This window comes from Plectrocnemia conspersa, unplaced genomic scaffold, assembly GCF_051122295.1.
Source record: "Plectrocnemia conspersa isolate PC_06_02 unplaced genomic scaffold, ASM5112229v1 ptg000012l, whole genome shotgun sequence".
NCBI lineage: Eukaryota > Metazoa > Arthropoda > Insecta > Trichoptera > Polycentropodidae > Plectrocnemia > Plectrocnemia conspersa.
In genome coordinates, this window is record NW_028277176.1 from 24,392,240 (window position 1) to 24,406,707 (window position 14,468).

Consider the following 14,468-nt stretch of genomic DNA (forward strand, 5'->3'; position numbering starts at 1 on the left):
ATAATAATGTATTTTTTATGTGAACTAATAACTGCTATTTATAATAAGATATTAGTTATTTTTAAATTTAAATTTATTGTCAATATAACCCGGTACTTCCTTAATTGTATTAATAATATTTGTTATAGATAATCAATATATTAATACTACATTCGTACTATCTTCGCTGATTTTCTCAATGGTAATACTACTATTAAATGTATATGTAAATATTTTTTACTTTTTAAAAATATATTTTTAAATTGTACAAAAACGTTATCCTCGTGTCAACGCTACCTCGCATCATCGGCATCGGCCTGACCCAGTGTCCACTGGTAGGTGGGCCACAATGGCCAGAAAAATAAAAGCACAATCGAACAATAGGGCAGACTTGGCGTCACCGGCCAAAATTTGGCACACACAATCGGCCCCCGAAAACGTGGGCCAAAGACCAGGTGTATCAACATATTGCCTTTGTGCCCAGAGGGCCGTATCATCATTGCCTATCTGCAGGGCGCTTGTGCAGATGAAAGAAGCAGTGACAGTAAATAACGCGCAGATAGCATCGCTCAACCAGATTGCTCCTTTAGGTTTGGTGAGGATACAGGACATGATTTTCCACATTTGGAGAGAACACTTAATTAAAGCGCGTTTACATCCCTAAATTTTGCCCACACGAGCGATAGTCGATCGAACCGCTCCGTAAAACTTGCGGTCGAACGACAATAAAATGGATTAATAACGACCCATGTTTGAACAGTGGGTGAGCAAACTATATATTAATTGTGATTTGATCGTTCTGAAATTGTGGCGCGAGGCACCACTTTAAAAATATAATATTTATTTGAATAAAGTATTTTTTTATATTTTTTTTATTACCTGCTTTATTATAATTTAGATGTGGCATATTTTATATTGTAGATTCTACCGACCATTTTTAACAAACGAAAAGAAAAATTATACGTCTCTAAAGTAAGGCCACCTTGCGAACACATCTGACAATAATACAACTCGACACGCCAACAAAGACTCTCTGAATTCCAAGACGTGTCATTTCAATCCATTGCCTAATAGCAGCATATATGTGTCTTTATGTGCTAATTTACATATGTGTATAACTGTTACCAGATTTTTCGGCGTCTTTTGGCTGCAAAGCCACACTTCATCGCCCTCAAGACCAATTGTGAATGTATCATTACATTGTCATGATCGACCAAGTTATAGTCAGCGATTGACTTATTGTCCAGGCCTGCTTTAGTCTATTCTACTTCTAGTCCGCTTCAAATCCGTCCATTCACATGAGTAGAAAAAAACGAAAAAATATTAATTTGGCTGTCTGAATCTACTGGACTGTCCCCCTGCACTCCTGATTATTCATCTTGGCTGGAGGCTCTTTAGATTTTTAACTATAAGCTTATAACCGACTGCAAGTAGGTATTGCAATACTAGTAGTACCGATACCGATAATAATGGTATTGGCGGAAAATTATCTTTAAAAGAAAAATAACCGAGAATATATTTTTTTTTAATTCGTACTTTTTATTTATTAAAAACGATATTTTAGCCTTAAAACATATTGCTTAAAAGCAAAAGCGTAGAATAAAATAATGATTATTTTAGGGGATTAACCAAAGGAATTTTATCGGGGTGGAATATGAAAGTAGAATAATATTATTCCTTTTAGTCCAAGAGAGCAGAAATATAGCCCACCTATGCAAAAATTCCACTGGCCGTAGTTCTTAGTAATTATGTTATTTAAGAAAGTGATAACTGCGCTATTTTTTATGATAGGGATGGCTGCCGAAGTGAAAACAAAATCAGGTATTGCATACACAATTTTTTTTCTACTACTTGTACATTTTCATCTTCATTCAAAAATATTTTTATCCAAATAGTTTACGGAATATGCTTCACTAAACATTGGTGTTTAATATCATATTTAATTTGAAAATATATTTGCAAAAATTGCGTAAAATATGTTTTCTTTAAAAAAATCTGTTACTAAATAAAGATATAATTAAAATTAGTAATAATTGAAATGTGTTTACGGGTATTTTATTAAATCAAACTTGGTTTATACTTATTTTTTTAATTAAATAAATATAAAAAATATTTTTTTATTGTTGTAACAACTAAATAGTATTACTTTTTATTACTTTATATGCGAGTACCAAAAAAAATTTTATGTATAACATAATAATATTTAAAAAATCAAATCACTGATTTTTAAAAATCGCATGTGTTAGGTCAACTTATGCAGTATTTACGTCTTTTTTATTCTATAATATTACATCAACGTTTATAACACAACTTTAATTATTGTTATTTTTATCATGAGTATAAATAAATAAGCATACGGGAGATAAATGTTTCGAAAATAAATATTATTGCGATATTCTAAAATTAGTATTATTCATATAAATATATGTCGCATTTTGAACAAACAGATTTACAATTTTCTACCGACACTTTTTTAATAAAGTTCCTTTAGATAATCGTAAATAATAAAAAATATTGAGTAATAATATTTTGTTTAAGTACATTATGCTTCATTCCTTCTGCAATCTGCTGAAAATACTAAAAAATTAAAATCTGTAAATATAGATCTAAATCAAATATAAATCTTTAGAATATCAACCTCTGTTACAATGTGATCAAGAAATTGATCGATATTATTCCGTAAAAGAAGCGCAAAATAAACAGGTTTACAATACCCGAATATAAAACAATATTAATAATAAGACCAAATTCAATCTTACAAGTTACATGCCACAACATGTATTTTAAAATGATATTATAATAACACAATTAAATATAATTTCTATTTAAAAAAACAGAAACCGCATATATTTTCCTACTACTAAACTGAATAACTAAAATAAAATATTAAAGGTAAACCTCACAAATGTCCATGATTTTTTTCCAAAATCATATAGTCACCGTAGTTACAATTATCATCGATACTATTTTAAGTAGAAAAATAATTTAAACAAGTATTCACAAGTTATAATCGGCTGATAATTATTTATTTTATTTCGTACCTTGAGAATTGCTTTAAAGCTTATTTCTAATATTATAAATATTTTAGCTACAGTGGTGTTTAAAATATATAGTATGATAGTTCCAAATTTCCATATAAATTGCTTGTTTTTCTGAAATATTGTACGATGAAACAATTTGTGATATATCGATGAACAATAATATAATAATAATTAGGAAGCAAAATAGTTTCCAAAGATCTTTACAAATTAACAATTATAATAATGATTATTTATTTTTAAAAAATTACGCTTATTAGATATTTAGCCTTTCTAATAATTTAAGAAATTATTAATTATGTATTTAGTAGTTCGGTAACGTGAGTTTTAATCATAAATAAAAAAAGTAATTTTATAATTAATTGTATATTTGAATTTATACTACATTTGATTGAAAGCAGTATTTTATTCAACCATTGGCTTAACAAGTACTCGAACTGAGGAAAATATGTAAAACAACAATATAATGCTTATCAAACAGTAGTCTATATAGTCATTGTCGTCATTAATAAATCATTATAAGTCAATATTTTATTAAAGTCGTCTTTATTTTCCTCATGAATTAATTTTCGCTTGCATACCATCGAACGTTATTTCTTAATTGTCTTAACCGATAGACAAACTTTTGCCTTAACAACGTAACATTTTATTCATTAAAATGGTTAAATTTTATTTATAATTAAGACTTATGTTTTTAACAACACTTTGTCACTGCAAAGTCGTTTTACAAATGCGTTCCCATGCCGTGTGTGGCAATACGACACTTTGCAGCGGCGCTCAAATCGGTCACGATTCTCCGGCGTCTGGATTTATATGATAATATAAAAAGGGAAATAAAAGACACGAAAAACAGGAATAAAAAGAGAATGGAGGCAAAACGTTAAACTAACTTACCGTCCGGCAAAGACATCATTAGGTTGTGTGGGACACGAGATAAAATGATACTCGGGGAAATTACATTATACCTCGGCGAAGATGAACTCGCCATTATGCTCCTTTTCGTGGTGATCTTTTTATTTATTTTTAATGTTGTTCTTTAGGCTGTTTTGTCTCTCACGTGATTGATTTAATGTGAATATAAATAACGCTGTTACGACAAAGTGATTTTTGTAATTGATTTAGATGCGAGTCAAATCAGTCACTATATATAGAAAGACGACTCAAATAGTCATTTAATTTAAATTGAGACAGTACTAGATATAGAATGCAACGTTACCGTTTTTTATGTACTCTTTATTGATTTTATATTGCAGTCCTCTAGTGCCTGACATCCCCAATAAAAAGACACCTAAGTACCAGTTCATCGAAACTGAACCTGAACCTCTCATTAATTGCAGTGACCCATATTAAACAGAATTTATCTAAACAGCAACTTCTATGTACATTGTTATATACAATAGCAAAATAACAAGCTTGTTTATTCAATAATTTTAAAATTGTATCTTTGTCAAAAAATAACACCCTCATTCTTTTAAATTTAATATTAACCTCTTGTTATAACTGCGCCGTTAAAGTTCGTTAACCCATCTATCACGACCCGCGGGGGGCGCCCACGTGAACAATTGATTCACAATCTGCACTATCTGGTCAGATATGAGTTATTCTCCCTTTTTGTGCGGGTCGAGTCTATATAACGCGTGTTTTTTCCGCCAACCGAAATAAATTACTCGCTATCAGATCACACGGGCTTGTCTCTGTGTGTCCGTCTGTCTACGCCGTAGCAGAGCAGATTCCACATGCATGTTCGGCGACAAGATGACACCGGTTATGCAAAAGGTACCACGGATGAAGCCGAGATGGGGCTTAAGAGGTTTTTTATGTAAATGCTCGCCGGCATATAAACGTCCGAATGGAAGTGAGAAATAAACAATGGCAGGCCGGCGGATAAAGCGCGAGAGTTCTACAAAAAAAATCGGACGCAGGCATCGCTCACCTTGTAAGCTCACGTGAGAGAGGCGTTAAGAAGTTACTTTCACTAATAGGCATTGATAATTACAAGGTTAAAAGCCTAAGAAACGCGATGTTTTATTCAAGTTTCAGGATAATTCGTTCATCTTGGCCCACATAATCAATGTATGTTTTGACTATTATAACAAATTTTGCAGGACTTTTTTCTACAACTTCTTTAAATATACGTGGTGAATAAATAAGTGTAGAACTCTAAGGTAAATAACGTGATAATTTTATTTCTTAAAACAATGTTGTTTTATCTTTTTTTACCGAAAGTATAAAAACACTTAAGGCTATATCATACATACCTTTTATATTTTTTATTTTTTATTTTATTTATTAAAATTATAACCATCGTGACCTGACAGGCAAACCCAATGCGTCACGATAGTCAAAAGTACTAATACATCATAATACATACAAATATAAACAAGACAAAACAACAGACACAAATCACCTCAACAGGTGTGCATTATCCCATACGAACTGAACCAAAACTCCATATGTGCAAGAGAAAATGTCAATATTTCTATGGACAGAATTAAGCAGATAAATAGCCTTGGCCAGAGAAGAGTTGGCAAGTGCTCCAGTTCTAGACTTAACAGGCAAGAATAGTGGACGCGACCGAGAACTATAACCACCTTCAGGAGCCCACATTTGAAGCTGCTCGAGCACTGAAGGATTATCTACGATGCCCTTGAGCAATTTCCAGAAGTGTTTAATTACATAAGCACTTCTGCGAGTCGACAAAGAAACGTATCCCAGGGCTCCCAAAATAAAAGCACTGGTAAACAAGAACGGATAATACCCGTATTCCTTCAAGTATAAATATCGAAGAAATTTACGTTGTACTTTTTCCAGCTTCAATTCATTACATTGATTCATTACGCCTGGGTTCCAAATGATGGAGCCAGTTTCTAGTATGCTGCGGACTAGAGTATCATAAAAAGTGCGCAATACTAAAGTATTCCTGAAGTAACGCGCATTTCTCAAGATAAAACCGAGCATTTTTAAGGATTTGCTATGAGTCTCTGCAATGTGCAGGCTAAATTTCCAACGTTCTTCGAAAGTCACTCCTAAATCCTTAGTTGAAGAAAACCTTTCCAGAAAATATCCGCCTAGATGGTATGAATATTTTGCCGGCGTTAATGACCTTGAAAATGAAATTGTGTGACATTTCTTTACACTGAAAGGCAATTGGTTATAGCAAGCTCATTTCCATATAGAGTTGAAATCCTCCTGTAGGTCGAGGGAATCAGAAATCGAATGCATCAGAAATCAATTTTCAAGTCATCTGCATATAATAAAAAATCTGAATGCTTTATTGCTGTTTCTATGTCATTAATGAACAATAAAAACAACAATGGACCCAAATTGGATCCTTGAAGTACTCCAGTAGGGGTCTTATATCGTTCTGAAAAGGAGTTATTATACTTGACGAATTGATATCTATTGAGAATAGATTTATGAGATCTTCAGAAAACCCGAAATATATCAAAATATCCTCTGAAACGTACAACCTTATTAAACCCATCCTTATTCATATAAATTTTGACAAATTATACATCAAAGAGTATAGACCAGTTGCAGTATTGTCAGCTACTGCTAAATTTTTCGACATAATTATATATAGTTACGCCTTCAATCACTTTGAAAGTTTTGTTGGATCAACAGCATAATTTTTGGGCCGCACGTTCCACTGTCACTAACCTCCTGTGTGTCATCAGAACAGTGACAAAATTTATTGATGCAAAACTACAAGTATTCGTCATGTATAAGGATTTTTAAAAATCCTTAGACAGAGTTTGTAATGGATTACTAGTAAAAAATCGGTCCTTACTTACTCAAATGATCAATTCAAAGTCGTTACCTATTTTTGATAGAATATTTCACCCCTTCGGGAGTTCTTCAGGTGTCTAACTTAATCTCTGCTCTTCTCGTTATTTATTAAAAATATAAATATGGCAGTTACAAATTTTAGTAATATTTTGTATGCCAATCTTCTAAAATTATTTTTTAAATGAAATTGATCTTATTCAAATCCTTTAATGTTGACAAGACCTTAGACAAAGTTTGCTCTGATGATCAAACCTGATTATTCCTGATTCATTTCAGCCATTGTAGACAATTCGAACTTATGTCGATCTCGTTCGCAATTCAGATTATTCCTACGACTTTGATGAAATCGTTTTAGATAAATAAACTTCCACTACAGATAACGCAATAACTTTTGAGAACAAATGAAGGTTCTCTCTTTACGTAAACTACGCCTGCGAAAAATCTTGTTATGAGGAATGCGTTTCACTTAAATGATCCATTAGTTATTCATATCTTCTATGACACATTAGTTCGCTAAATTCTCAAAAAATGTTCCTTGCTTTTAAGAGCGATATTGAACATAAGATTAAAAAAATTGAGTTTCTAGTTCAACCAATATATTTTATTTTTTTATTGTTTTTTTAATTTTTTATCGATCTTAAGCCCTGATATTCAAAGTTATATGCGACCACTAGATACATATATTCATTATAGATGAATGTACTATAACTACTACATCTTGAAGAACTTTATTAATAAACAAATAATTATTTCTATTTGTCGGTTATTCCATTATCCAGATAAGCACCTGCGTATTTAAGTAATGGTTAATGATAAAATTGTGGTGGATTATACACTACCTTTATAATAAAAAAATGCAAAAATCCCGTGGGAATTTCCCAAAATCAGTGATAAACAATTCAGTAATAAAAATAAAAAGTTTTAAAGCTTTGGCATTTAAGAGGTAGTATTAAATATTATACACTAAATTATTATGAATAAAATAAAATATTTTTTACTTAAAATTTAAGATAATAATATTTTTCTAATTATAGGTGATTATTTAACTGTCATATTTAACCTAACCACACATACTTAGTTTAATTAAACAATGTACGTACGTAGTCACAATATGTATATAACAAACCAAAACAATCAGACGTATATCTACTTTATTTCACGGAAAACGTTCTTCGTTTGTGAGAATAGCTCGCGAAATTCGTGGAACGCTAAAAAATATGACAAAAAAATGTTTATATACTCACTTCATAATACATATTAGCCAAGTGTGAATCTCAAAATCAACACTGCCCACACTGACCATTTGAGTTATAGATTTTAATATATTATTATAAAAAATAACACAAATATAAATTAAATAAAATAGCAATTTTTGTGTATTTCTCCTATACCTTTACATGCAAAAATCAACTCTAGTTGGTAATTATACGATTTTATTAAAATGAGGCCCTTTTCATTATACACGAGATTTGTATATTATTATTTTAAAATATTGAGAGCAGTGATATTTTATTGTCATTTTTATTTAATGGTTCGGCGATATAAACTAGAGAAAATAAAATATAACAATTTTTTGATTATTTAAGAGAGCGTAAAAATTAATGGTATTTTTTTGTAGCTGATCATATTTATGTGCCTAAATAATATTATACGATATAATTAATAGTGACTAAATAAGCCTTTTGTTGCGTCAAACCTTAACGTTTGCCGGTTTTGAGTCGCTACTCGCGACCAAACACAAAAATCTAAACAAATAAAAAAATCAATACCCTAAATAAGAAGAAAGAGCTAATTATTTATGTAAATGTTTACCTTTTACATTGCGACTGCTAGCTCGTTCTTCATTCATTCCTTTTTCAGACGTTTGTTTATTACGTGTAAATAATTTTTGAACGTGTAAACGCTTGACGCCGAATAATATAATTATATTATTTTTTTGTATTAAACATGGGAAAAACCCAGGGGTAGATTGTGGTTAGTGGTTGATATCTCTTAATGGATACTTACTTTCTTTTCGCAAAACTAGTCTTATCTAATTCCAAGATCTTCCACTAATCGGTTTTTTAATTTGCGGGGATTTCCAGACAATGGAATCAAACAAACCAAATTAAATTGGAATAATATGTCTTTGGTTTAATTTTACATCTCATTCCATATCAAACTATTACAATTAAATTAATAATTACTGTTATAAATAATTTAATTTAAGATCATAAATAATAATATACAATAGTTCTATACACAATAAATATCCATGCGAAAAAAATGTGCCAATCCGATACAAAATAACAAAAGTATTCATTTCGTTTAGGAACATAACTAATTTGTAATGGAAATAGAGTTTTAATCATAATAAATCGCTTAACCGAAAGATTACATTATATAACATTAATCAAACAGGAATTATATCACAGACAGTGTTAGCAAATAAAATACACGTTAGTCTTCTCTAATCATTTCAAGGCATACAAAAAGCACCTAACGATTATCAATAATAAAAACATTTTTTTATATTAGTTATAATTTTTAAATAATTTCATTGTTAACAACGTTTATCCCCGACTTGATGTTAACAACAATCCCTGGAACATATTATTTGACTATAATTTTACAACGCATCGTTCAGGGACAAACATTTTTTTAAAACATTGAACCGATCATATATATAGTACATACATACATTTTTATTACAAATTAGACTCAGTTCGCTATCTTTCGACATATATGAGAGGTACATAAAGATAGTTTTATATAGACATTTTAATAAATATTAATTTTTAAATAGGACACGTCATTAGAGGCAACGGTTACAATTTCAGTCAAAGTTATTAATGTAACACTAATGAGGGATAAATGGTGTTTAATAAATAGACTAAGCTGCCACTTTAATTTAATACAATCGTTATAAAATAATTTAAATAACACCAATTTTATTCGTTTCTTTAAATTAAAAGAGTAACATGGCTAGAAAAATATAAATAATATATTAACTATATCGTTAAAGAATGGCAATAAAATGGCGTTTGTCAAAAAATTCAATACTACACACACCCTTTCAATACGCAACAACGCGACAAAACAAGCGTTCACTTTTTTTTATCAAGAATATACAATACACAGTGCATATATTCAATATATAAAAGCTGGCTTTCTCGTAAACATTAAAAATTGCACCTAAAAACATGGATCATTTTTGACTATAATCGTGTGAATTAACAGTCATTAGCTAAATTTTATAATAAATTAAATTTATATAAACTTTAAAAGTAGTATATATGATACATAGTTAACTTTCGCGGGTTCAGCGTTAATTATATAAACATACAAATGGCGCAAGAAACTTTGATGATATTTAATTGTTCTCTGCGACCATCTGTATACGCCAGTCAAAAATTTATTCTAACTACTTAAACTGTCAATTCGTTATTTTTTTGTACATGCATCAAAAATTATTTTTTCTTTTGTACATTTGCTACTCCGATTTGTACACAAGCGTATAAGTTTTAAAAATTCATTGTTTATGCGCCCCCGTGTATTACTACAAAAATATAAATAAAAAAACACGTCTCGTTTTACTGTGTTTCATCCGAAAAATTCGACTTCGCTGTTTTAATAATTCACAACACTCGTGAGTCACTCGAAGCGAATAGAACAAGTAGTCCTTTGGTAATGAGAGCACACACAAATATAGTACGGAGCTTATTGAGATTTCGACTTTAGATACTCGAAAACTTCGACGGTGTACTGGAGAGCGTTGATGTAGTCTCTGTATATGATCCAATCGCGGACGTTGCGATTGGCGTCGCTGTCCATTATTCTCAATTTATCAGGCATGATGTCGCGAGAGATGTCATCGTGGCGCTTCGAACCTCGCTCGATAATAGCCACCTGTTGCGAAAGTCGATATTAAAACCCATTCTCTTTACAAGAAAATTTTAAAGCTAAAGAATTTAATTTACCTGAATCTCGCACAGAACGGACATCAGTTTGTACTTGGCCGCGTTGAAGAGATCTTTAAATGACCCGTTATGCTTCTGCTGATCGTGATCGATCTGCTCCAAGCCTACTGCGAACCTTTGTAGATAGTTATAGATATCAGCCAAAGCGGTATTGATATCCTCCTATAAAATAATAAATGTATTAGCTCGGTTAAATTTTAAAATATAATTTTAAAAAAATGAGACTACATACCTGCAAGCTTTTAAGATGCGATTCCGGGACGCTCTGTCCCAGCTCTTTCGGTATAGCCGGAAGCCAATCGTACCGATGTAGCTTCCAAGATGAATGATGATTTTCAAATCCGAGCTTGAATGTATCCATCACCTGAAACAATCAAGAAAGAAATACGATTAATTTCAATAAAATAACGCGAGGCATTCTTTCTCGGTACTGAGCCGAGAATTCTCAGTAAACGAGCCCGATTTCGAGGATCTTATTAAGTCATAAAACCTTATTTTTTTCCTCTATCCGATTCGTTATAATCAAACTGGTTCTTGTCCGATACCTTTTTTATTGGCGTTTAATCGAAATGCACATTTGTCCGAATTTAATTAGCGGCATTAGACACGCTACACCGCGGGCCATTACATTTTACTAAGAAAATATCGACCTGAAGTTAGTCACTGTGCCTATGATGTCATGGTAGCTAATATCTCATACACAATCGACTCGACCTGACCTTATGTGGGGGCATGCAGAGCAATGTACTGATCGATAATGCTTTAAGCTTTCGTTTTTCGTTCGAGCACATGAAAAACGTAAACATGAACGACATTGACATTGAATTTTGCACGACACGAACTTGAATCGTAATCAACACACACGTGTAACAATTATGTATTTTGTCGCATCGCATTCATTCAGCAAGCTTGCAATATGATCTGATAGATAGCGTGTGAATGAATCTGCCGATTCATACGGCGACACGGGAGGTCTTTCGGAATTTGCATCGATTGATGAATTTTCGCATCGTCTTTCAATGGACAGCTGCAAAAGTGCAGGCGTCGGATTTTAATTGTTTCGTTGTGTCAATGTTTGTTTTTAGCGCGGTTTTTTACTATCGCGCGGATGCTGAACGGAAAGATAAGACGCCGTCGAGAGCAGATAGTCCGCAGACGGCTTGTCGCCGTCGCTCGTTCCGCGAGAAGGAGAGAGGCGAGAGCAAAAGCGAGATGCGGCGGCGTGGGAGGGGGCCCATTTCTCAAAACAAATTTGCACATGGCCGCACGAGTGCATGAAAACTTATCAATCGCGCACGCGTCTGGATAACGTTACGGGAATTCGTTATCGAGATTTACGAATGCGAGACGCGATTTGCGAAGTTTATTCACAACAAAATTGCATTGAATAAAAATCGCATTAAAAGCATAAATCAATAAAATATGATTCGCAGAACAAAGATTTCAGAACACAATAGATTTCATAACTTGACATAAAAAAATAAAAACACATTGATTTAAGTATATCACGATTGCGCAACAGTGATACAATGGATATTTGCTAATTCGCAGGTGGACAATATATTAATTTAAAACCAAAGTGTCGCCTGCGATCGAAGGTAGGTATACCACGTGGCGAACGTACGCAGTGTCAGCGCAAAATTTAAGCATGCCATTTATAAGCCATCCCGAATCGAATATGCAATTTTGCATTCATGAGATAACCGAGGAAAGTACACAGAACACCCTTGAACGTCTGGGATTTGCGCGTGCGATGCACTTGACCGAGAATCTGAAAATTAATGATCAGTAAAGCTTAGCCTCTTTTCATGATTAACGGTAATCTTATTGAATCATATAAATGCATTGATTGTTGTCATACAACAAATCGAATTATGACCCCACAGGTGTCGACTAAAATTTTATTGTGCAATAAATAACACAATAATGAGCACTCGCAATTAACGAATCGAATTTACATTCGCCTACCGACCCTGCCGGGAGTCAACATCCTCATCAGGAAACTCGCGCTTTATCTTCGCGGTGATCTATCGTGGTGCGTAGGACACACATACGTGAGCGGATTTTCTCCACATCAATCCTAGCCTAGAGTCAGTCGAAAGGCGTAATGTTCCCGAGTAGATTTCCGAAAATTCCGTCACACCCGAGCGCTAATGTGACAGGTGAATCGTCTGCGCTCGCGTACGTATACATACGAAACGTCGCGGCGAGTCGGAACAAGCTGCGAATCTCAAACGTTCGTCGGAAACTATCGCTTTGCATCCGGAGAGCCGTGCCCTCCGGGAGGATCGGGGTCCTCGCGTGCCAATTCGCGGATTGGCCGCAATCGCGACGATAAGGGTCGCGGGGCGGAGTCCCGCTCCTCGAATGGCGGCGCACGGCAGGAACGGGTTCCCCGGGGATTGGGAACCGCCGGCCGAGACGAGAGTCGCGCGCGAGCTGCATGGGCAATGAGCGGCGGGAGGAAGTCACCGCGAGGCGAGCGTCCCGCCCCTCTCGCCCAAGTGCACTCTCTCGTTGCACATTGCACATCCATTGACCGTTTGCAATTTGCATAAACCTATAATCTTTAAAACTTAGCTAGATTAGCTATAAAACACTCGGGCGGTTCCGGGACAGCCTAAAAAGTGAACACACACTGCTGGAGTTCCTCATGGAAGTTCGATTGTATTTCACCGATCAAATTATACACTCACTTGCGTTTTAGTGAAATAAAATCCACCGATAGACATATAATATATTTCTACTAGCAAAAATATAATTTAACTGCGCTAATGAAATTATATGCTGCGCTAAAGTGTCTATGGTACTCAATTTAACGTACGTTAAACGTATATTTTCATGTAAAATTTAAACGTAACTTAAATGAACTAATCAAACCCAACTTCACCTAATGATAGTTCTTAATGCCAGAAGCGTCTTTTGAACGGAGTCTTTTGAAATTTAGTAAGAAAAATAGTTGAATACAATGAAAATATTAAAAAAAACGACCACTGACTTTTGTCATCATCCTAAAAACTTCTAAAATTACGCCCCTGATCCTAAACCAGGAATTTTCATATTATCCCTCAAAAAAAACCTAAACCTACATTTTCACCGGTAGATATATATTTTTAACAGTGAAAATTTAATTTATCTGGCATGTGCTAGTAAAATTTATTATATTTCGTAATATATACTATGTACATTTAATATACATATATATTTTTAGGACGGAATAGTCCGTAATGTCTCAAGACTAATAAATCTGAAGTTGCGGGTTCGAGCCCCAACAGCGGTACTCAATTTTTATTTATAAAAAAATGCACTAATAATAAAAAAAACTGAGCACAGCTGCAATAACATCCATATGAACGTCACCGATTCCCAAACTTCCACTCTACGTACATTATATTTGCGTTAACGCAGTCAGTTCGAAAGCTACACATTTCATCATTATTCATAATTAAGAAAAAAATTACAAGTTTGTGTTTACTTCCGATTGATTGATAATATAAAAAATATAGTAATGACCATAATTTCCATAACTTTCTTCAGAATATGAACAGGAGTAATCATAAGTATATCGAACCTATATCCGTATCGTGTGCTTTAGAGCTAATAGTAGAGGTGTAAACCCAGCCTCTTTCTCAATTACGAATAATGAAGTAATGGGTAGCTCTCGAACTGACTGTGTTATCGCAAATATGGTATAGGTATTTAA

The 14,468-nt window shown here is 33.2% G+C and overlaps 1 protein-coding gene across 2 annotated transcripts in view; it reads right to left on the reverse strand.

Annotated features, from left to right (window-relative positions):
- Nucleotides 1-8,916: 8,916 nt before the first annotated feature.
- Nucleotides 8,917-14,468, reverse strand: part of LOC148228680 (uncharacterized) — a 68,464-nt gene continuing 62,912 nt past the window's right edge. Inside the window, exons 5-7 of one of the 2 annotated variants that reach the window (XM_088200372.1) lie at nucleotides 10,998-11,129; nucleotides 10,766-10,927; nucleotides 8,917-10,694 (exon numbers count right to left, since the gene is read on the reverse strand). In XM_088200372.1, coding sequence (XP_088056498.1) covers nucleotides 10,506-10,694; nucleotides 10,766-10,927; nucleotides 10,998-11,129 — 483 coding nt within the window. In that variant the 3' untranslated portion in view covers nucleotides 8,917-10,505. The remainder of the gene's footprint in view (nucleotides 10,695-10,765; nucleotides 10,928-10,997; nucleotides 11,130-14,468) is intronic. The other variant, XM_088200370.1, reaches the window with a different exon arrangement.